Source organism: Wasmannia auropunctata, unplaced genomic scaffold, assembly GCF_000956235.1.
Source record: "Wasmannia auropunctata unplaced genomic scaffold, wasmannia.A_1.0 LD335888.1, whole genome shotgun sequence".
Classification (NCBI taxonomy): Eukaryota; Metazoa; Arthropoda; class Insecta; order Hymenoptera; family Formicidae; genus Wasmannia; species Wasmannia auropunctata.
The window spans coordinates 1,759,533-1,782,521 of NW_012027002.1; the positions used below are offsets into that span (position 1 = coordinate 1,759,533).

Sequence of the window (22,989 nt, forward strand, 5' to 3'; positions counted from 1 at the left end):
GGGGGGGAGAGGAGAAGAAGGGAGGATTCGGTAAAGTACGTCGTTATAAATGCACTTGGTGCACGCGAGACGAATTGTTCGTTCATTTCCAACTTCAATTCGCGCTCCTTCTTCATCTGGTACGGGTTTTCCGAAACATTTTCCCTGCATTAATGCTCGGCTACTGTATTGAAGTCGGATCTGACCATTATGCAAATATTTTGCATAAAATGTTATAGAGAACGCGCTATTCTATTTCGTTCTATCTGTTTTATCTTATCGCTATATTCCCCGCCTTAATAATTTTTTTTCTTCCTTTTTGTAATCTTCTCGTGCGATACGCCGTAATTTTTTCCATTCTTTACAAAGGTAAAAATATAATTTTATCAATGATATGATAATATTACATTAGCTCGCGTAAAACACGGTCCTGTGGAGGGTAAAATTGCATGAGGAATTGCAATTATATTTCGCTAGCTACGTCAATACGGGAAAAGAATAAGTAAGAGACATATACGTCTTTTCTTTCTGTAAGTTATAAGATCCACCGAATAATGTTTCCATATACGAAAAGGGAAAGGAAAGAAGCCACGGTAACGGAAACGCGCACGTGTCGCCGACAGTCCTGTCACGTTATCGTCACGTGTCGCATGAATCGAATGTTTTCCCCCTTTGGAGAGACGCCACCTTTCCCGAGTGCGTTTTGTACCCGCATGGACGTCCCGTGGAACGAGGAAACCTCGCCTGGATATGCAAGGATCCGGCAGCCCGTCCGATCTTTTATGCGATCCATATTTTCGAGGATACCCGCGGAATATGAAGTCGAACCGTAGCTCTGGCCTATTTATGGCTTGGACCACCGCACTTCGTACCTTGTTACGTGTCACAGAATTCACCGGGCGTCACTGCGTGTGCGGGCGAGGAGACGCAGTCGGTTAGATAAAACAGGAATTTTATTCTTGGAAACGAGAAATTCCGTAATCCGTTTGATAAATTAATATAACGAATCTTTATTAAATTTCATCAGGTTTTCGATATTATTCATATTCGTGTGATTCTATTTTTTTTGTAAATTATAGCTGATTTGACTCAAAGCAAATAAAAATTTTAATTACTTTTATATACATATGTTTAAAAGATGGAAATTTTCGAGCAATTTATTATTTTCTTTGACACGACATTTCATTTTCCGTTGGTAAAAAGTAATCGTAAATATACATTTAGTTTTGGTTTCAAAGAGACTTTCTTTTAAAATTTACATTTTTTATTTCCCATGCTTTTCTATTAAAACTTTTAGTTAAAGCTGAAGTAGATCACTTTTTTGAGAAGCAAAGAGAGTAAAAGGGAAAAGATTATTTGACGGTTTCATCTTGCAGAGGAAGGAAAAAGAGAGAGCGGTCAACAGATAATATGTAGCCGAAATTGCGGGTCGTCCGAGACGCGCGCGGATGGCGTCTCAGAATGCCGACAAGGGGGATGGAAGGAAGGCGCGGGACGTTGCAAGTATTCGCTAATGCAGCTCGTAGCTCTCGCGGGATAGGAGTTTGCTATAGCCTCCGGTGACACTCAGAATGCGCGGTCCTTATCCGAATCTATGCGAGCGCTTATGCAGCGCGGACGACTCGTCGCGTGCACATTCGAGAATCCGAAGATTGCATTCCTGGCACTCGTCTGGTAAGCAGCGCCTCCCTTGCCCTCCTGCTTTCCTCTCTCCTCCCCCCGTTTCCTCTTCTAGCTGCTACATCTCTCTACTCTTTATGATCTTTCATTCGTCACATTGCTAATACTTAACATATTTTGGTATGCTCACGTCATTTTTCTCAGCACATAGAAACACGGAAAGAACAATTTTGCTGGATCCAGATCAGAAAATAATTTTTGTTCAATAATCAAAATAATTTGGTTGGAAAGTCAAAATGATTGCTAGAATATCAAAACGTTTTATAGTAATGCCTATCATTTTTAACTTTCCAACAAATTATTTTGATTATTGAACAAAAATTATTTTCAAATCTGTATTCAACAAAATTTTTAGACCTTTCAACAAAATCGTTCTTTCCGTGAAAAAAAAAACAAATTGCAGTATGGTAATTACATCAATATCAAAAGAATGATATTATGTCAGACCTGTTCGTTTAGAAAAACATTATCCTCTTGTCGCGATAAGAACTCCTTGGAGAACTTAAGAAAATAAGAAGCGTTCACTTTCTTACATTGTTCTATATCGCTTCAGCTTAAGGCACAAATAAAACAAACTCGCGCGTACCTTCTTTTATCTACATAGGTACCTTTTTTTCATCTCTGTTCTCCATGAGTGGCGCAACGGGGGATATGCGATGAGACCAACTTTCGGAATTAGGTTGCATCGTCGAAGTACGGGCCGCACCGGCGTGGCGCGGGTGCGGCGCGGCGGTGCGACGCTTCGTTTTCGAATCCCTGCTGCGGCTTAGAAATTCAGCCCATCCGTGAAACGAATTTAGGCTGCGGAATGAAGCGAAGCTCCACGCTCTACAAGCGAGTGCTTTCCCCTCCTATCTATCCATCTATCTATCTACATCTCTCTTCTCTATCTACTCCGCCGCGGCAGCAGTCTCGTCGTCCTACCCCCGTTGTATATATGCCTACATGAGAAGACCTGATGAGAATCACGGAGATTATTGCAGAGGTTCAACGTGTTAAATGTAAATGCAGTCTTTACGACTTGACAGACAGGCGCACGGCAGAGCGCAATTTAGAAATAAACACAGAAAACGAAGGTATGTGTAGCGAAGATGTGAAGATAAACCGAGAAAATTGAAAGCATCTAACAGACTAATTTGGATAAATGAAAAGTTATATAGAACGATATTTTCCTTGTAATTTTTTTTTTATATGAAAAGAACGATTTTGCTGGATACAGATTTGAAAATAATTCTTGTTGAACCATCAAAATAATTTTGTTGGAAAGTCAAGCTGATTGCTAAAATATCAAAACGTTTTATCGCAATGCCTATTTTCATTTTTAACTTTCCAACAAATTATTTTGATTACTGAACAAAAATTATTTTCAGATCTGTATTCAGCAAAATTTTTAGACCTTTCAACAAAATCGTTCTTTCCATGTAGATTTTTTTTTATTTAAATAACTTTAAGGTTACTAATTTATCGCAATATAAAAAATGAGGAACGTTATCGATATGCTATTTTATAGATATAATTATTGCACGAGAATTTTTACTGCTTCGTGAATCATCATACATAAAAATTTCCGTGTTTTTCTTATGACAAACGCAAATATTTCGCAGTTCAGACAAAATCTCTCTCGGTATATGACATGTTACGTTTACGAAAGAACTGGACAAGTTATTGCCAATTTCGCTGAAGAAACGTGTGTTTTGAAAGTCGAAGAAAAGTTGGACCCCACGTCGAAGCGCACACATGGTATATGAACGAATGGATAATAATGCGGAGGAGTGAAAAACGAACGAATGAAAATTTTTCCCGTCGGAAATGTCGCGATTGCCGGAAAGCGGATTACAAAGACGAACGGCAAGTCGCCGTTTCGCGAAAATCCCGATTTCTCGTATCGCACGATTGAGAGAGCGCAAGAAAAATACGTAAATAAGATTCCATACGCGCGCTCGCGAGGCCGTGGATAATATTTATTTGTCTATTTATCTAGTCTAGTTTTAAAATTCAAATAAGAAGATAAAATCGTGTGTGTGAAAAAACTTTTATTACAACTAAGTGTTGAACAATTAAACGAATTAAAAGGATTCCGCAAAAACTTTCTTTGCTGGAATCGAGAATTTCGTTATAAATTAATTATAATTAAGTGTGAAAAAAAAACAATACAAACAGAAAGAAACAAAAGATTTTTAATATCTAATTATAGAGCATAGTTTTGAAAGTATTTAATTACTCCTTACCGCTTACAACAAATAGAGAGTTTCTGAAGGATTTTAACGTAATCGGGGCAGAAAAGCTTTTAGAACGTAACGTTAGAAGTAAGCGTTCTCCTGTAGGATTGTTACATCGTATAAAGCGAAAATTGACGATACAACGAAGAGATTCTTCAGCAACGCGAGCGCGACGGCGACGACGACGGTACGAAACGGCGACGTGACGCGAGGACGAACGGAAAGCATCGCGACGTGTGCAACCGGGGGTGCAAGACGACGCTTCTCGACGGGCCGGATTGCAAAATGGCAACCCGCGGGATTATTGTACGTACAAGAGATTTACCGTCTGCGGCCCTTTCGCCGAGCCAAAGGGCGGCCGAGGTCGCTATGGCAACAGACAGGCGGAAGCCAGCACCTACCCTTCTATTTCCCCGGATGCGAGAGCCGTCGGCTTCGCCGTCTCTCGCTCTCTTTGCGTCAAGTGATTCTGTTGCGCGCCGCGCCGCCGTCCCGCAGTTTCCACCGCGCGCGCTCGCCACTCGTCCTTTTTTTCTCCACCGTATTCCTTTCCTTTCGCCTCCCCCCCCTCCTCGCCTCCTCCCTCTCCGTCTGTATTTCTTCGCGGTCGTTGCGCGTCGTCGTCTTCTCGTTCGCTCCTCGGAGATCTCAAACATCGTCGCGAGCCGCCGCGCTCGGTGATCCCGTCCGTCGCGGTTCTTTCCGTCGCCGCGACGGAATTTCCAAGGAACAAAAGAACAGAAACGATACTCTCATATGTGCGATAACGGTCTACCGTTCTTACCTTGGCTTTGACTGATATGTTTCGGGGATACGCACGCAGTCGCGTGTTATGGAAAAAGTACGAAAGCATAAAATTTGACTCGAATGGGAGCACCATTTTTTTTGCGCTTTTATTTCCTACGGATAAAATATTCATCTTTAAACAGAAAAATTTTGCAGATGGTCGGCATGGTAGTGCACAGATTCAAACGATATTCGATATTAATTTCCGGATGCATATGCATGTGCATACGCAAAATTAATTTAAACTCGATAAACAGATTTTTAGCTGCGGCGAAGCAATCGCAGATTTATACTATTAGCCAATACATGTTATTTATTAAATAAATATTATATATTATCAGGATTAATCATAAATAATTTATTAATCATTTTCATTTATCATAAGCATATTGTAAATATTTTCAAATATTTAAAAATCCTCGATTGAATGCGTTCACGAAAAGAACACTTTTGCTAAATCCAGATCTGAAAATAATTTTTATTCAACAGTCAAAATAATTTTGCGCAAAAGTCAAAATGATTGCTAGAATATCAAAACGTTTTATAATAATGCTTATCAGTTTTAACATTCCAACAAATTATTTTAATGATTTAATAAAAAATTATTTTCAAATCCATTTTTAGCAAAATTTTTAGACCTTTCAACAAAATCGTTTTTTCCGTGTTTATTGATTTTTTTTTTTACTTATAATAATGAAAGCAAGCACCAATAAAGATAGCTTTAAAATTTATTTTTAAATTTATCCCATTTGCGACTACGCACTTATAATTCGCTCAAAGAATTGAGGTTTAATGTGGAGATAGAAGCACGCAAAAAAATTTAGAAATTAAGATATACAGAAAATATAAATGATTAAAAAAATATTATCTCGTTTTTCCCCAAAATCGATATTTCGTGTTTCGGGTTGGCTCTAGTCCAAGACGAACCGACAGACTTTTTCAGGGGATGATTTTAGCTATTTAGAATTTTTTGACGCGTTGTAATCAAATATTTGTAATAATCAGTTAGCAAGACGCGTGACGAATATTTAGGACGGTATCAACAGGTGGCCAAGGTGGTGCTTTTTTTCTCTACGCTTCTTCCTCGGTCTTGGTGTATCCGGTGTTCGGTTAGCAACCGCGCGAATCGTTTAATTCATAAATAACTTTTCACCGGACTGGCCAGTTAATATTTTCAAGCGCGCCTCTGCGAGATAGATTGCACACTATTCGCGTATCATCGCTGAATTTGATGAATTTTTGTTATCTTTGCAAATCAAGCGAATCGTGAATTTTTGATACTTTATCCTTCGTACCGCTTTATATTCAATCTTCAGTCAATATGATAATATGGACAGAGAAAATAAACACTACACTACTTCGAAAAGAGATTTACTAATTCATTTCTTTAGCTTATTTATATTGATCAAGTCATTTAACATTTAAATAATGCGAAACAATTATTGTCGAGCATAATATTGATGTGATACAATTATTAATACTTATAATTGTTACAATATTATACATATATTGCATTTAATAATGTGCAATTAATGACTTTAATTATGCAGGAAAATAATTTCGAACGAATGAAAAATTCTCTGCGTGAAAAATCGCCAAGTATGTGCGTAAGTATGTAAAATGCAGATTAGTATAATAAATCAGATAAAAAATATATTAAAGGCTAAATTTTGGAATTAAAATTCCTGATAAATAATTTAAAATTGCAAATTTAAAGTATAACGGTATTGTTAATGCTCGTCCCGTCACCCATCTGATGCGAATTATTATGATAGTCGGCAATTCATATTAATAAAGAGCAAACTAAAGTTTTAAGGCTTTTATGAAAGGAAGAGCCAAAAAAGCGAGAGAGAGAGAGAGAGAGAGAGAGAGAGAGAGAGAGAGAGAGAGATGCTAGAAAATGCCAAGTCAGGATCAGTGCGCGCCCTATCGAGTTATTTCAGCGCTGTGAGATAAGCGTTATTCCCCACGGTCATGAATATTAACGAATTCCGGTGTGGTAGGATGGACAAGACTTGAAAGGGATGGACTGGACTGCGGTGTGTGCGTGACAATCCGCGAATGAAATTAATTTTCCAGCTCCGCGACGAGCCACTATGACGCCTCAACATAAATTATCCATCGAGAGGCGAGCACGAAAGGCCGTATCCAAGCATTCCTTCGAAAAATGTTTTAAAAATCAATTTTGTGAATGAATAAACTATTGAAGGAGAAATGCCGCGTCAATTGAGATTAAGTCATACACTTTTCATTTAACGTCCAATTATATGCAGAGTCGGTAATAGATAATATACTTGGATCCATCGTATAAACTTGAATAAAGTTCAAGAAGATATAATTGTTTATATATTTATATTTATGATTAAGATTTTATTTAAAAATAAAATGTTAATAGCGAAAGAGTATTAAGCCTTTACAGTAACTTTATATATCTTAATGTATCTTAACATTATTAAATTGGAATTATTTTAGTTGAATAACAGTAAAGTAAATAAACAATTGATTGAAGATAATATGGATGACACGAGACTCTGTTAGTTTTACTAATTGTAGCGTAATTAGTGTATTAGAATTGTTTTCTCACAATAAGAAATTATAAAATGTTTAAGACAAAAAAGGAATGACACTTTATTGTGACATATGTATATTACAAAAATTTGAATAAATCAGAAAAAGAATTATTTTAAACTTTTATTATTATATTTATTATTGTAACTATTTATATTTATTATTATAACTTTTTATGTTTATATCATAAAGTTTGCGATTTGAGCAACTATTTTTTTAAGCTTCGATCATTTGTATGGGTCATCTCGTCTAAATAAAATGCAGAAATTGAATTTTTGCCTCCAAAAGGATTAAAAATCACGCCTGAGCGTGACCCAAGAAGTTCGCCAGACAAATCAGACAGAGCGGACTAGGTTTCTCCTCGTTCTAGCTTGTCCTCGTCCTTCCATCGAGCGGAGAGACAATAATTCCGTCACTAATTGAGTTACGTCGCGGCCTAAATGCCCGATGAATATTCATATCTTTTCCCGTACACTGTTAAATCTATATTGTCAAACTGAACCTTGTTTAAGTCGCAACTGCTCCTACTTAATAACTAGTTATTTTGAACTAAAACAATATAGTTATTTTTAAATAAAACAATGGAATTTAACCCAAATTTAAGTTAAATTTAAAATGTTTTAAATTATTTAACTCCATTATTTTAGTAAAAAAGAACTATTTATTAAGTAAGAGCAATAGCGACTTAAATAAGATTCAGTTTGACACTATAGATTTAACAGTGTAGTACCTCGCGTTTCTCGTTGGCGCCGCTGTGGAAAGAAAAAGTTGTCGTGAATTAAAAACTCGATGAAATTATAAAATTTCGTTCGCCCGATATTTGGCAAGAATGCTGCGAATTTTTACTATTTGAGTTTCTTACCTACTATACGTGACCTTAACCCTTTTACGGAATTATACACTAAGAATAATATATTAATAAATATTTTCTAAGTTATAGTTATGATTATGAAAAATATAAAAATTTTATAAAAATAATTGTAAAGATAATATTTTATTATGTGATGTATATTTTAACTGTTTAAAATAATTGATTATATAAATATGTTGGCCATCAAAATTAAATAAAACGACTTTATTGAAATTTATATAGCACAGCTTAATTCTATAATTATTGTAAAAAGATAAAGATTAGCTTAACAAATAGAAGGAAATATATATTTCCGTGAGTATTGATGAAAAGGAAAGTTTTTGTTGCAATTATATTTGTAAGATATGTTTAAAAGAAAAACTTATTTATTTAATTAATTTTCTCTACAAAAATAATTACAGAGGAGAGATTTTCAACATGATAATTTCATAAAACAGAAACGCAGACTTATTTTTTGGTATAACACGACTTTGTATTGTCGCGCGTATAAATGCTATCACCTTATCATTAGCGTGCGACTGCAGTTGCGGATATCGTTATCGCGTAGACCACAGGGCGAAGAGGCTATTGAGCAGATTTTTCCTCGCGTTTTTCCTGCTCGGCTTAAACGTCTCGCCTGGTCGCAGCCCGCGGCGGCGGCGGCGGCGGCGGCGGCGGTGGCGCGGGCGAGCTGACTTAGGAAGATTGCGATTTGCATAATGCAATTCAACGGGATCCCGTTTCAAGGAAAAGTCAAGAAGAACAGGGCAATTACAATGAGACTCCATGGGACGCGGTGGCTTTCACGGCCTTGCTACCGGCCACCTAGACGATGTCAGCTTTATAAATATTCAGCCGGTCATTAAGGCGGCGAGGATAGAGAGAAGTGAAGAGTTGGAAAAAGGGAGAGACAGAGGGGGAAAAGATAGGTGGAGAGATAGAGGAAGAAGAGAGATTACGTAGAAGGAGCTAAAAGAAACAAAACCTACATAAAAGTCGTTCGACTTGACGCCGTTTTTGCGCTAAGTCAGTCGTAATTCGATTCGATATACCGCCGTAATGGCGGGTGAGTGTGTGACTGGCGACGCTTTTAATGCAGCCGCGCAGCTTGTATCCGGAATTATTATGCGGTTAAGTTAATCTCGTGGAAACATTTCAATCCACGTCGCGGCGGAAGTCCTGCGAGAGCAGTTTTACGGGCGCAAAATGAGAAGCTATTGTCCTGCTGGAGAATTGAAGGGGAATGTTACGGGTGTAAAAACACGGTTTCACATCTTAGAACGTCGTAATGTTGCTTAATTAAATTTGTTAATTCCTTTCATTATGAGTAACTGAAATAAATACATAGATATCATGTATTTATATATCTACATAAATACTTGATAATGAATACATTGAGTAATAATTGAATATATGTTTCAGTCTTTGATTTAATTAATTAATTACAATTTCTTTCTCTCTTTCTCTCTATTTATATTGCGATATAACTTTATAAATATAAATAATTATAAAAAAACAAGAGCCTAATCACTTTAATTTAACTAAAATTTAATTAAAAGTATATAAAAAGAAACTAAAATCTCTGTTCATCTTCTTCAATTTCTGTATAATACAAGTTTATACAAAACAAAAGGGCATTGTTCAACGGTGCAGCGCTTCAGGTAAACGCGAAAAGAGAGATATGGCGGAAGAGAGATATGGAGAAGGCGACACCAGTCGGAAGATCAGCGTAGCTCCGCGGCGAGTTTCGCGTGTTTCTCACCTCGACGTTGGAGCTGATTGTCTTCATCTCGGCGAGAGGAAAGCGGATTAAGGCGGTTAGTTAAAGAGCAGTTACTATATTGTCGGTACGACAAAGCGGCGAGCGCATGGTGGATGAAACTTCCGTACGAGACGTGATGGCGAACGTAGCGCGAGTAGGACGGCTAAAGGGTTAACGGACAGGAGAAAAGGAGAGGCGTTTTCTGCGTTCTCCCCGAACTGCGCGGAGCGTCGCCGTCGGTACGCCGACGACGGCTGGCGGAATGCGAGGAGTGGTGCGTTTCGCCCGAACTAGGTCCGTAACCTGCTTCAGCCGCGAAGCTACGACCCCCCGACCTCCGCGCCCGGAGTATATCGCAGTCGGCTGCAATAGCAGAAACTGTCGGGCTAAGTAACTGCCGGTACTTACAGTAAGTTCGCGCGCAATGAGACCGCCTACATAAATACACCTAATACACCGGCGTCTCCTCTTCTCCGGCCTTGCCAAGCCTTATCCCCGCGTCGCGGTAAATCCTCGAGCTGGTAGCGTATAGCCTTTCGACGCGATACGAGGGTAAGGTATGCGCGAGCTGTGCTGAGCTGATTTACTTTGCATTTTATTATTTTCCATTCTCGTGCCTTCCATTTTCGTGACTTTACATGTAATATACATTTAACCGGCGAAATGGTTTTCGATTATATTACAATAACGATGATACATAGCGCGTGCTGATATTATTATAATTAACATTATTTATATCTCTGCAAGCCATTTAGATTGTAGCACTTCGATTACAAATGGCAGATAAAGCTTGATAATAATTCGTTTTCTCAAAATTTAATATAGCAAGCCATTCTTTTTTGCAGATAATTAATCTTATTCAAACGATATATATGTATATCTTAAGTATTATAAATATTTCTTTATTAGTCCTTTATTTTATTGCATTAAATAGTAAACAACTTTTCTTTAAGAAAATAATGAATTTAAATTTTGAGTTCTACATCAAATGCCTTTGATTAATTAAGATACGAAAATGCCAAAACGTACAAAGCGGATCTTGATGCTTAATGATATTATAATAATATGTGAATTTATCAAGCACCAAGCTTTGTATCGTGTTGGCATTTTCGCATCTTAATTGCAACACTCCACGGAAAACTTAGCAATTGATTAATTTAATAAAAACGTTCACGAGCAAATTATTGATTGTAAAAATTCCCTATATTTGCGTATAGAATATTTTTAGGATTATTATAAAAGAGAAATACTTGGAATTGCTAACAGAATCTTTCACGCTTCAATGATTTATTTTGTGTCAGAGAGATACGCGTAATATTCCATTTAGTAAAACGGCTAGCTCGAAACTATAACTTCACGAGTATTGGAGTTACCCTTTGAAGTTTATTCTGCAGTTACTCCTTTATTTTAACGGAGCCCGCAATTCCCGGCGAAACTTTCAATCATCGATGAATCCTCACGTAAATTCGGATATCGTTACGACTTTTCATCAAACTCTTACCTTATCGAATTCTTCTGCGGCGCTTCACGACGCGCCGCGTTATCCTGAAGTGATTTTGGAGCTGGGATGTTTTTTTCTTCGCGGCACGCGTTTGAGATGCCCTCGCGTATACCGAGAGGAGAGACGCTCCTGCGATCCTGCGGCGGGGCAAGAGAAAGACCGTGACAAACAAATGCACCGCGTCAGCCCGATGTGACACCCTTCCGCAGCCGGGACGGGGAGGCATGCGAAAAGGGCGATGAGACCGGAGGGCGGGTTAAGTCGGCGGAGGTAGCGCGAGAGGGAAGCGTCCGTGGTCGAGCGACGGAGGACGGGAAAGGGGGACGACAGGAGAAGGAGGGGGGCAGGATGAAAAGTAGAGGATCGTGGAAACCGTGCTCAAGTAGACAAGGGACACGTCAGCCGCCATCCTTCTACTCAGCCTTTTATAGATTATTCACGTACAATGGCCGGGGGTGACGAGTGGCGCGCGGTGGCGGGGCCTCGATGGCGCGCGTTGGGTCCACGCGATAGATCCCTCCTTTATCCCGGGGCGGATGACTCTCGAGTGGCCCTCGACTCCTCCGCCGTAAGATTGGTAACTCGCCGTGATACCGATTTTTTTTCTTCCGCGTTCTTCGCGTTGCAAATAATTACCGTAAATTAAGATCGAATCGCCGCGAGTCCAGCAGCCGAGTTTAGTCGCGGGAATGCGGAATGAAGATTGCACGCAGTAGCAAGCTACTCACTAAGCAATCTATGCTTTCTTTTCTTTTAAATTTAAATTTAATTCTTTTCTTTTCAATTAAGTCCAACGATGTTTGCGATATATTACACTCCGTAAAATTCTCACAGGAAAAATGTGCGACACAATTTTAATCTTTCGGCACAAAGAACAATTTACGATTTGTATTTTTACAATTATTTGTATTTTATTTAATATAGCGAAACGTTATACCTATTTCATGATAAGTGAGTAAACGCGACAAGTATTTCATGAGTTTTTCTTCTATACAATATAAAAAGCTTTACATAAAATGACTTTATGTAAAAACTTACATCTTGTATGGGATCATTAAATATTTATGCGATCGATCGATCAAAAACCGTTTTATACATATTTGGCTGCGCACAGTTTATGCTATATCATTATACACGATTAATCCAATCAATGATCTTCTAGCGATTATTGAAACCTGTAAATTCTAATGAAATTCCGGTGTGATTCTCGGCGGAAAAAGGATGAATTATTCGCGCGGCTTTCCGAGACCGTTGTTCATGATTTCGGTACATTGCGCGCACATCGTCATAAATGCGATGTCGTAAAAGAGAGTGCGGCAGGGTGAGAGAGAGAGAGGGAGGGCGGGAGAGAGAGAGAGAGAGAAAGAGAACGTCCGGACGAACTCTCGTTTCGTTGTATGCAAATGCGAACTGCCCGTGGTGTTCTCGCTCGTGTTGTTTGGCGTTTTAATGCTGATTGGACGACTGCCGATTCAGCGGCCGTTCGTTTGCCACGATTGTCGCTTCGGCCGTGCGTACTGTGAAAAACCTCCCCGAAATTCGGCACGTATATAGCCGTCGTAGCCGCATGAGCAAATCGCGAGCTCGCTAATGCCATCGGACGGCATCGCGCGGACGCTATGAATCGGGACGTGTATTGTATATATTGGTGGCTTTTCGTCGATTTTTTAGCCAATCGGCAGTATTAAAAAGATATTTAATATTGGAAATATTGAAAAACTTGTGCAATCACTCTCAATATTGTAGCCAAAGAAAAATCGACTTTAAATTGGCCCATAGAATCAATAGATAAAAAATTGCGCTTGCAAAATCCCGGGATGTCTTGCGTACCTATATTGAGGCCAGTAGTGCACGATTTGATGATTTCATCCAGAGAGACATTTATATATTCATGGAATTATTAATTTTAATTGAGAATTAAGAAAATTGCGGAAAGAATACGGCGAACGGCAAAATTTTTGTCGGGGAGAACAATCTCCGTATATTCGCGTGTACGTGTCGTGTGTGTTGACACAGCGGTATTGCAATAACTGTGGTCGCTGTTGCAATTCGCTGTTATAAAATGAACGAGGAGTGAAACTAGCTCTTTTTTTTCTCCCTAACGTCACGTGGAAAACACGGGGACGGTTGTATTGTGCCCTTTTCCGAGCGTTACTGACGCGGAATAACAATCGACTACCTTCCGATTTCGCGTACGCAAGAGTGTACGCGGCGTTGCGCCGCTGCTTTTCTTTAGGTAGCGAACCCTCCTCGTCGTCCTCGTCGACTTCGTGCCCGAGATGGTATCGCGTGCCCGAAGAAATCGATATCGGAGGAAGTCGTCGCCGATGGCTCCGTGTGCTGTAGCTCGCACTCGAGAAACGCGCGAGAATCGCTGAACATCGCGGGCGCTACGGGAAAGCGCGGACGGTTGAAGCAGAGGGTGAGTCGGAGGGCCCGGAGGGGTCGGTTCCATCAAAAATTCAATCCATACGAGTATTCGTTGTTTCGTCAGCGGGAAGGAAACGGAAGCAGTAAGAGAAGCGTGAAACGTTTTGTAGAATTCTCGAGACGTTGCCGGCAGGTCCGGGGGGTTGCTTCTCGGATGAAGGAGCGGATGAAGGAGTTGAGAGAAAGAGAGAGGGGCGATGGAATACGCCGTTCCGCAGGGAACGACGAAACAGAAAAAGGGAGGTAGTAGGAAAGGAGGTGGAAAAGAAAGGGTTTTGCGTGCAAAAGGTGGACGAGGAGAGAGAAAGTGTGTGAGAGAAAGGGAGGGAGAGGGAGAGGGAGAGAGAGAGAGAGAGAGAGAGAGAGAGAGAGAGAGAGAGAGAGAAAACACACGGGGAGAATCGACCGGGGGAGAGGAGGAGCAGCTCGGTGGCGCGTTTGGTTCTTGAAGCATGTGTGCCCCATAAATAACATGTAAATATTTTCAATAACTGCCGGGGCGGCCCCGGCATGAAAAATGCAAACCGCTTTGCGTCCGGCACTCGGGCGCGTTGCATTCCCTCGTATCGTCGTATCGCTCATCCCTTGTTCGTGGATCGGCCGGCGGCATCCACCCCCTTAGCTCACGGCGTCGAACTGTCTTTTAATATATCCGTGTGTACACGATGTCCCGTGTGAAATTTATGACACAGCGGACACCGCACCTAGGGCCCCGATATTCATTTCGCTTTCATCCCGGTAGTTTTTAATGTCGCCGGCGGCTTCTACGAATTTGCATAGGTTCCTGATAAATTAGCAACCATATCGTTGAGCGCCTAATTTTTTCTTTTTATACCTAAGAAACATTATTGTCAAATGTTATCATTTTAACACGGAAAGAACGATTTTGTTGGAAGGTCTAAAAATTTTGCTGGATACAGATCTGAAAATAATTCTTGTTGGAAAGTCAAAATGATAAGCATTGCTATAAAACGTTTTAAATAATATTTTAGAAATATTTAGTTTGACTTTCCAACAAAATTATTTTGATGGTCCAACAAGAATTATTTTCAAATCTGTTATCCAGCAAAATCGTTCTTTCCGTGTTAAAATGATAACATTTGACAATAATATTTCTTAGATACAAGGAAAGAACAATTTTACTGAATAAATCTAAAAGTATTATTAAATTCTCATTCTATGATAATTATAATCATAGATAGCACAAGATAATTTTTCCAATGTCGATTCACTGTCATTTCTGTAACTAGTATATGTATATGTGTTCTATATAACTGGAATATAAAATATTGATTGATTGTTGTATAGAGGCAATACAAGGAATTAATCCATCGTTAATCTTAGCTTAACTTAATACTGCAGTGGATATAGTTCGTGATACTGTAAATAAAACACATATCACATGCATTTTGAAGCTTCTTTTCGAAATGATTCTCTTGGCGTAATTTTTAATCCGCCAAAATAGAAAAGCGGCAGTAATCAATTATCTTTTAATGACTACTACTTTTAATCGCGGAAATAAAAAGGGGCGGAAATTACCTCATTTGGAGAATTAAAACTATCGTATCTCACGATTTATACGGGAATGAATTTATACGGAAATGTATTATGAGTCTCGACCGGCTTTCTTTTTACGATCGCGGCGCTTTGATGTATGCGCTACACATCGAGATATGTATCTTGCAACGTGTGCCGTTGCACTGTGCGGCTGCTACCTTCGCATACGCGTCCGCACGATGGAAATACTATTACTATCAGCAAATGCTTGCTTAATTAATGTCCCGAGCGACGAGCACACATTCATATTAAACATCCTCCTTTCGTTTGTTTGCAGGGGCTTCGGATTCATCACATTCGCCGACCCTGCGAGCGTAGACAAAGTGCTGGCGCAGGGCAATCACGAACTGGACGGCAAGAAAGTGAGTAATCATCACATTCTACTGGATTAATTCTAACAGCGCACAATCAGGTCCCCGAGTTAAAGTTTCTGACCTTTCTAACTCCTTAACTATTGCGGTACTATTGAATACGGTCGAGCGTACTATTGAATACGGACGAGCGTACCATTGAATACGGTCTCAAGTGCGCGAAATTTTCTAACAATTAATTCATCCCCGTGTAATTCGATAATTTTTGTAACTTTGTGAAATTATTCGGTCGCGTATGCACTAAGAGAAAAATTTTTGGTATTTGTAACTATATTTATGAAGTATAATTATGATTATTACTAATATTAGTAATAAATCTATACATACAATTATTAATTTTTATGTCAACTAATATGTATTAGTTGACATCAACAAATTTTGAAACTTACTTTACATTATAGTTAATATCATAAAAATGGTGACAATTACTATAAAAATGGTTGCAATTATCATTATTTAACTATAATTTATAGTCATTTTCAGGCCCATAGAATAGTGGCTTCAAAAATGGCTAATAGTAAAATAATGATAATTACAACCATTTTTATGGTAATAATAACTATGATGTATAGTACGTTTTAAAATTGGTTGATGACATCTATGTATATTTGTTGGTAAATCTATACATATAATTTATTACTAACTATTATTACCGACATTATAGTAATGATCATAATTATAGTACTTTGTAAATATACAAAGACATTATAGTAGTAATAATCATAATTATAGTACTTTGTAAATATAATCACAAATACCAAAAATTTTTTTCTTAGTGTGTGTTGAGAATCTTCGTTTACTTGCATTTTATAATATGCCTTAACATTAAAACGGACGATTTTTGACGATTCTTGACGATTGTCAACATTATATGTTTATTACGGATGGAAGAGTCGCTTCGCGGGAAAAGGATGGTTATTAAAAAAAGGATACAAATTGCCGTGATCAAATGTGCATCACGCGAGCAATTAATTTTCACGTCCGATCGGAGCTGCCCCGTACCGAGATAATTGAAAGAGCATGCCGCGAGTCGATTGATCAAACCGATTGGTATAGCTGCATAGATGTATCTCGATTCGAGATGTATTATGTATCATCGATTTCGGGAGCGAAATTTTATTCGTGTGTTTGAAACTTCATTAATTTAGCGTCAAACGTTATTTCGTTTCTCATTCGCAACAGCGGGGGCATATCATTCGTCATCTACGTGTCGCAATTGTATGAACAGTTAGTTCAATTACTAAACGAAAGGCCCCCTTCGTTGAATCGTCCCGCGAAAAAGTCACGTAGACAAATTAACTTGCCTATTTCCCCGAAATAAATAAATTCATTGGACGCGCGTCTGTCGCGACTTGTTAATCTCAATTTAGATTGTTGTCAGATTCGAAATGGAATTTTTTTGTCGCAATAAAACCTGTTTTGGATTAATCGAAAAAAATAAAATTCTTCCGTTTTCGTTTACACCCCGGACATTTCCAAATTTCAGTAGTGTCAACACGTATATAAATCAAATAGCACGCGAGATATTTACACTTTTGCGTTTATAATCAGTAGCGAAAAGTCTGACGTCACCCAATGGGGTCTTTCTCTGTTCTGGTAAATCACATTCGAAAAGATAACTATATGTATTTTATTAAATTTAATAGAAGACTTAGATCTATTTGTTGTAACTCAAGAGATGTAAGCGAAAACTATGATAAAATCACGGTTTCGCGTTGTATACGTGTCTCACATTTAAAAGCGATAATCGCGGTGTCGCGAAAAATTTTCCAATGTCAGACAGTCGTGTGTGTGCGCGCGTCACTGATTGAATTCTCACTTCTGAAAGATTTTATCCGAATTCATCGAGGAAGACATTCTGGTATCTCTCTATCGGCGTTCTCGACGTTCTCGTCTTTCTCCAAGCGATGCCTTACACGCGTAGTGGCATCGAGCGGAACGCGATGTCGACGATTAATCGTGAGCCGACATAGTCGTTTGGCAAACGTGCGGTCCTTCCTTCCCCTCTCTTTCTCTCTCTCTCTCTCTCTCTCTCTCTCGCTCTCTCTTTCTCGGTGGGTAAGATACAATGCTCGTGGAATAATATCGTAAGACGGCGAGCGCGGGCTGTACGGCGAGAGAGAAATAGTTGCGGACATTAGCTGTCCACGGCGCCATAAGTAGAGCGACTCCGCCGCTGGAGCAGCCGCCTAAGTGGCCTCGAATACGCTTAAGCGAGGGCAACCCCGGCCGTATCCTCGGCTCGCATAAATTTCGCGTAATTCGCTCCGGCTAATGCAAATTGCGAATGCACGGATCCGGAAGCTAACACCTTCCCGATAGCGGGAAGAGAATATCGCGCGTATAGGGCAAACCGCCGGCGCATCCTATTAAGGCTTCCTCTTAAGGGATGAGATGTCCTCACCCTCTAGCACTCTATCTGCCCGTTCTCCCCTCCCCCCTCTCTTGCGCCACCTCTTTCGCTCTCTTCCTCTCACCGCCGAGGGAAAAGGAAGAAGCGAGGAGCGGTACGCGTACAAGGAATGCAAACGCGCGGAAGAGCCCCGTTGCTTTGATTCGCTGACAAGTATCGCCGCATTAATTAGTGCGGCCTCCGTCCCCCCCCTCCATCCCGCGCTAACGAATGCGGCGAGCCTTTAACTTGCGCTAACACGCGAGTATAAATAAAGTTGGACAAGAGCGAAATTATGCGATATTCTACCGACAAGTGTCCTTGTCATATAGTTTCTCATTGCTTTACCTCTCGTGTGTGAACCTTCCCATCGTGGAATAGAAATATTATCCGCAATCCAGTCGGATTCCTTGGATGTTTGTTGCAATAACTAAGTGAAGTTGTCAAGTACATTTTATTTAATCGAATTAAAGAAGAGTTACGCAATTTTGATTAACACAAATTAAAACAAATTGTGCAAAATACAAAAAACATATTTGTTTTAGGATGCAAAAAATTAATCTAATTAATCTTTTATAAAATTGTATATATTTTATAAAAAAATATGCACATGATTTAACGAAAGAGGCAAAGTTTGCACACGGAAAGAACGATTTTGTTGAAAGGTCTAAAAATTTTGCTGAATACAGATCTGAAAATAATTTTTGTTCAGTAATCAAAATAATTTGTTGGAAAGTTAAAAATGAAAATAGGCATTGCTATAAAACGTTTTGATATTCTAACAATCATTTTGACTTTCCAGCAAAATTATTTTGATTATTGAACAAAAATTATTTTCTGATCTGGATCCAGCAAAATTGTTCTTTCCGTGCACGAACATGAGCTCAACATTTGAACATTCTGATTATACATATATATAACGTTTATCGAAAATCAGCGTGTTATAGTTCACGCAAGAGCGATTTTGCGGGTCGGTACGCCAGACGTTCTCTCCATCTGGCATGGACAATGATTTTCGCAAACGTGTCGCGTAAGCACCCATCGCGGCACAGTGCTGACCGGTCGGAATAGCCAGCAGATTCCGCTTAATCGGGCCTATAGTGCTGATTAAAAAATACGCGGGTCGAACATGCGCATCCTCGTTTGGTCTCGACAGGTGTAGTAGGAAGTAGCCAGATCGACTGTACTCGCGCGTGTTTCGTCTAATAATGCTGGCGCTCCATAAATACGAGATATTGCGGAGCTGTTATCCATTCTCTCGCAGAAGTTTAGCAGTACAGGCTCTCTGCAGAACTGTAGATTAGAGTGCGAACTTAGAGGGATAGCAATTATTACGGTAATGCGGTTTTGCGTCGGCAACAACTAAGAATCAAACGTCTTCAACGAATTAAGCTTCGAGGAAGCACGAAATAACAATACTTTACTCTCCTATGTATTTTGAATAAATCTTGCTTAAATAGTCTTTTAGTTTTTGTACACGATTAAATAGAATAATCTTCTGAATCATAAAAATGTTTTATAATATAAAGAAAAGAAAGAGAATTTGAAGATTTAAAAAAGTAGATAATTAATAAAGTTTTGAAGAAACCGATCTCAATAAAGAATTTGTTTCCTAATAAAGCAGTTTTTAATTGCAAGAAGAATATTGTGTGGCAAAAAGTGTATAAAAACTGTCCACAGGAGAAAATAATTTCTACATATTCGCATTGAGTTAAAATAATGAGAATGATGTCGTATTTATATTTTACTGTACTTTCTTGGTCTTTTATCGTAAAAGTGGCTATTCTTTAAGTTCACGGAAAAAAATTACTATTGCCACAACCTAATAATTGTGATAATTTTCGCCCATCAATTTAGAAGGGTTGTAGGAACTAAAATACTTTGAAAGTCACTTATATAGTTAACTGAACTCTCAGCCAATGTTGTGACGTGCAACTATATCATATATATCTCTCAATCATACCTACTATTTGTTATACAGACCTACATACTAGAGAGTTATACATACCAGAGAGATAATAATAATGCTTCGGTTGAGGCAACCACATATATGAAGATATTCTAACTGAATTATTTATCCTAAGCACTACAGTTGTGACAACCGTACTGATGAGCATACCTTAACAGATGAATGCCATGTAACATATCAATATAACTTAAATTTACATGCATTTTTTTTCCAAACATAGAGAATATTGTTGTAACAGCAATTTTTTCCGTGTTTCAATAAAAGAAGGATTTATTTCGAATAATATAAATTTACATTTCCTATCAATATTAATATCGATGTTCTTTTTATATTAATATAAATATTTATAAAAATTAATCCATGCACATCAAATATATAAATTCTAATTGCTCTTCTCGACGTCATTCTATGATATACCGTAAATGTGTGTGATAAAGGTGACTTGACATGATATAAAGGATAAGAACAGATGCGGGTGATGAGGTCTAAGAAGGAAATCGCGAGAGGCAAGGAACCTCTAAGGGTGGATGCACGCGAAATTGTGAAAGCTCTTTAGAACTCTCTGCATGGCCCGCATTCCTGGATACCTTCAGACGTCTCGACGCTTTAGAAACGTATCGTATGAGAGCACGTGGCGGACTCTCGTCCTTTTCCCCATCCTCCAACTTTCCTTCTTCCTTAAAGAAGAACGGGCTTTAACCCTTTTCGAAAACGTACCAGTTTTATTACCAAGAAGAACGTTATAAACATAAGAAAAATTTTTTTGCTGTTGTAATTTCTTTAACAACAAGGAGCTGATTCTTTAATTATACGCTCTTATTCGAAACATTTTTTATTTTTATTATTTATAAAATGTTTTTTTATTTTCAAATATTAGTAATTTTTCCTTAAATTAAAATGCCATTAAAATATACATCAACTGAAATCATTTTTGATACAGAAAAATGGTAAGAAAAAATTTTGGAAATTCCGTTTTAATATAAATTTTACTCTTTGTCGCTACATTTTTAATATTTTATCGACATTAATTAACGTTTTCTTTACATTCTTTTAATGCAGTTAAAATTCATACAGTTTCTTAACATTGAATTTCTCTCGTTGCTATATGTGTTAATTGTTATGCAGCGGCTCAAAGGTTTGTAACGCGCGCGCTGACTTGTTATCAATTTCGAGGGAATATTACATCAACTATAAAGTTAAAAGAAAATAAAATCGGATATTTTTATCGAGGTTATCGGAGAAATAAAATCCTTGCGGGATCCGTGCGTATTAAAGTGTATATGTTTCGTCGGGAATTAACTGAAACGATAAGTCGATATAATGCTGAAACGCGATTTTCCGATACTTCTGTGAATGCAGTTTTCCTGGTTTTCCATACTTACGCAAATTGAAATTCTCGCAAACCCCTGATTGCAATGTCGTAATGTAGTTAAACGAGCTTTTTCATAAAGATAGTATTAGGAACCGATATTTTTCGTAATGACATTGCAGTCGTACCCACGGTAATATCAGTTTTTATCTCGATATAGATTGAAGATATGATAGAGCAAAATCGGTCTCTCTGTTTTTTTACTTCTTACTTCAAAGACGCAGCGCACTGGAAATAATTAAATATTGAACGTTAAGCATTGGTATACATTTATTTATATTTACACAAGCTTTCGCTGTCTGTTTTTCTGCTTCATATTCAACTTCATCCTCAACTTATTTTATGTTCAAAACAATATTGAACTGCATATAAAACGTGCATGTATGACCTGTTCAGTCCTCATTTCGATAAGCGTAGTTTGGAAATAAGTATTTCAGACAATACGACGGACGCATCTAAAAAAAAATGTCTTAACGATGTTTTTCTAGATGTCTTTTAGATTACTAGGTTGTTACAATTACCGATATAATATCTCGGCAATTATAGTAACTTAGTAAACAAGAATTTCTTTTCAGTTAAATTTTCGCGCTATTTCCAAAACGACTCATACACATTTTGTGATGTATAGTACAGGATTTCTTCAATATTGCGTGTCTAAGTGGATTTTGCCCAAAGATATAATAAAACTTGCTTTCCTGTTTTTCTCTTTCCCTCCCTCTTCCCTCTCCCTCGCTCTTTCTCCCCGTCCTTCTACGTTTTTTTTCTCTTTCTTGATCGATGCTTTTTAAACGCCTTGCGTACGTTTCAAGCGGTGGCTCGGAAAATGCTGAAAAATAAGCAGCGTCGCTCATCCGCGGAATAATTTATTTGGAGAGCCCGAAGCCACTAAGCCCTGCGGAAATTGTCTGCAGTCCCTCACAAAACTCCGAGCTATCCCTCTCCTCGTTCTCAGTCGCCGTTCGCTCTTCGGGCCGACTCTTTTCACTTCCGTACACTTTCTTTCCCTCATGCCTTTCTCTCTCTCTCTCTCCCTCTCTCGCGCGCGCGCGCGCGAGTGAGTCAACAATACGAGAAGCGTCCATTGTCGAATGCTTTTAAATTTGAAATACAAACCGTCTACCCCCCATCGCTTACACCTTATCTCGTCTCTATACCGCCCTCCTCTCCCAACCTATCAACGTCATTGGACATGTGTGGTTCGAAAGAATTTCCTCACCCGCGTTTTTTTCCTACATCATCCTTTGCGCCCGTTAGACTCGAGCTCTTCGATTTGATCGACTTCCTTGATCGAAAGAAGTGAGAATCCAAGGACACTTGACACAAGAATAGCTTGAAGACTTAGGAATGCGTACGTTTCTTTATTTCTTAACTTATTACTTTTTATTTGTCAACTTTGTAAAAATAAATCGCGGTTTTCAAGGTACTTATGTTTAATTCGCGTATCAATCTATATATTATATTTATTGTGATAAGCAATAAATATATTGTATTCAGTGATATTGAATACTACGATTCACATTTCATTAGATTACAAAACATATATTAGTAATATTAAC

The 22,989-nt window shown here is 38.5% G+C and overlaps 1 protein-coding gene across 1 annotated transcript in view; it reads left to right on the plus strand.

The window, feature by feature from the left end:
- LOC105455683 (RNA-binding protein Musashi homolog Rbp6) overlaps positions 1 to 22,989 on the plus strand; it is a 645,795-nt gene that overhangs the window by 362,823 nt on the left and 259,983 nt on the right. Inside the window, exon 4 of the mRNA XM_011699183.1 lies at positions 15,610 to 15,694. Within this exon, the coding sequence (XP_011697485.1) occupies positions 15,610 to 15,694 (85 nt within the window). The remainder of the gene's footprint in view (positions 1 to 15,609; positions 15,695 to 22,989) is intronic.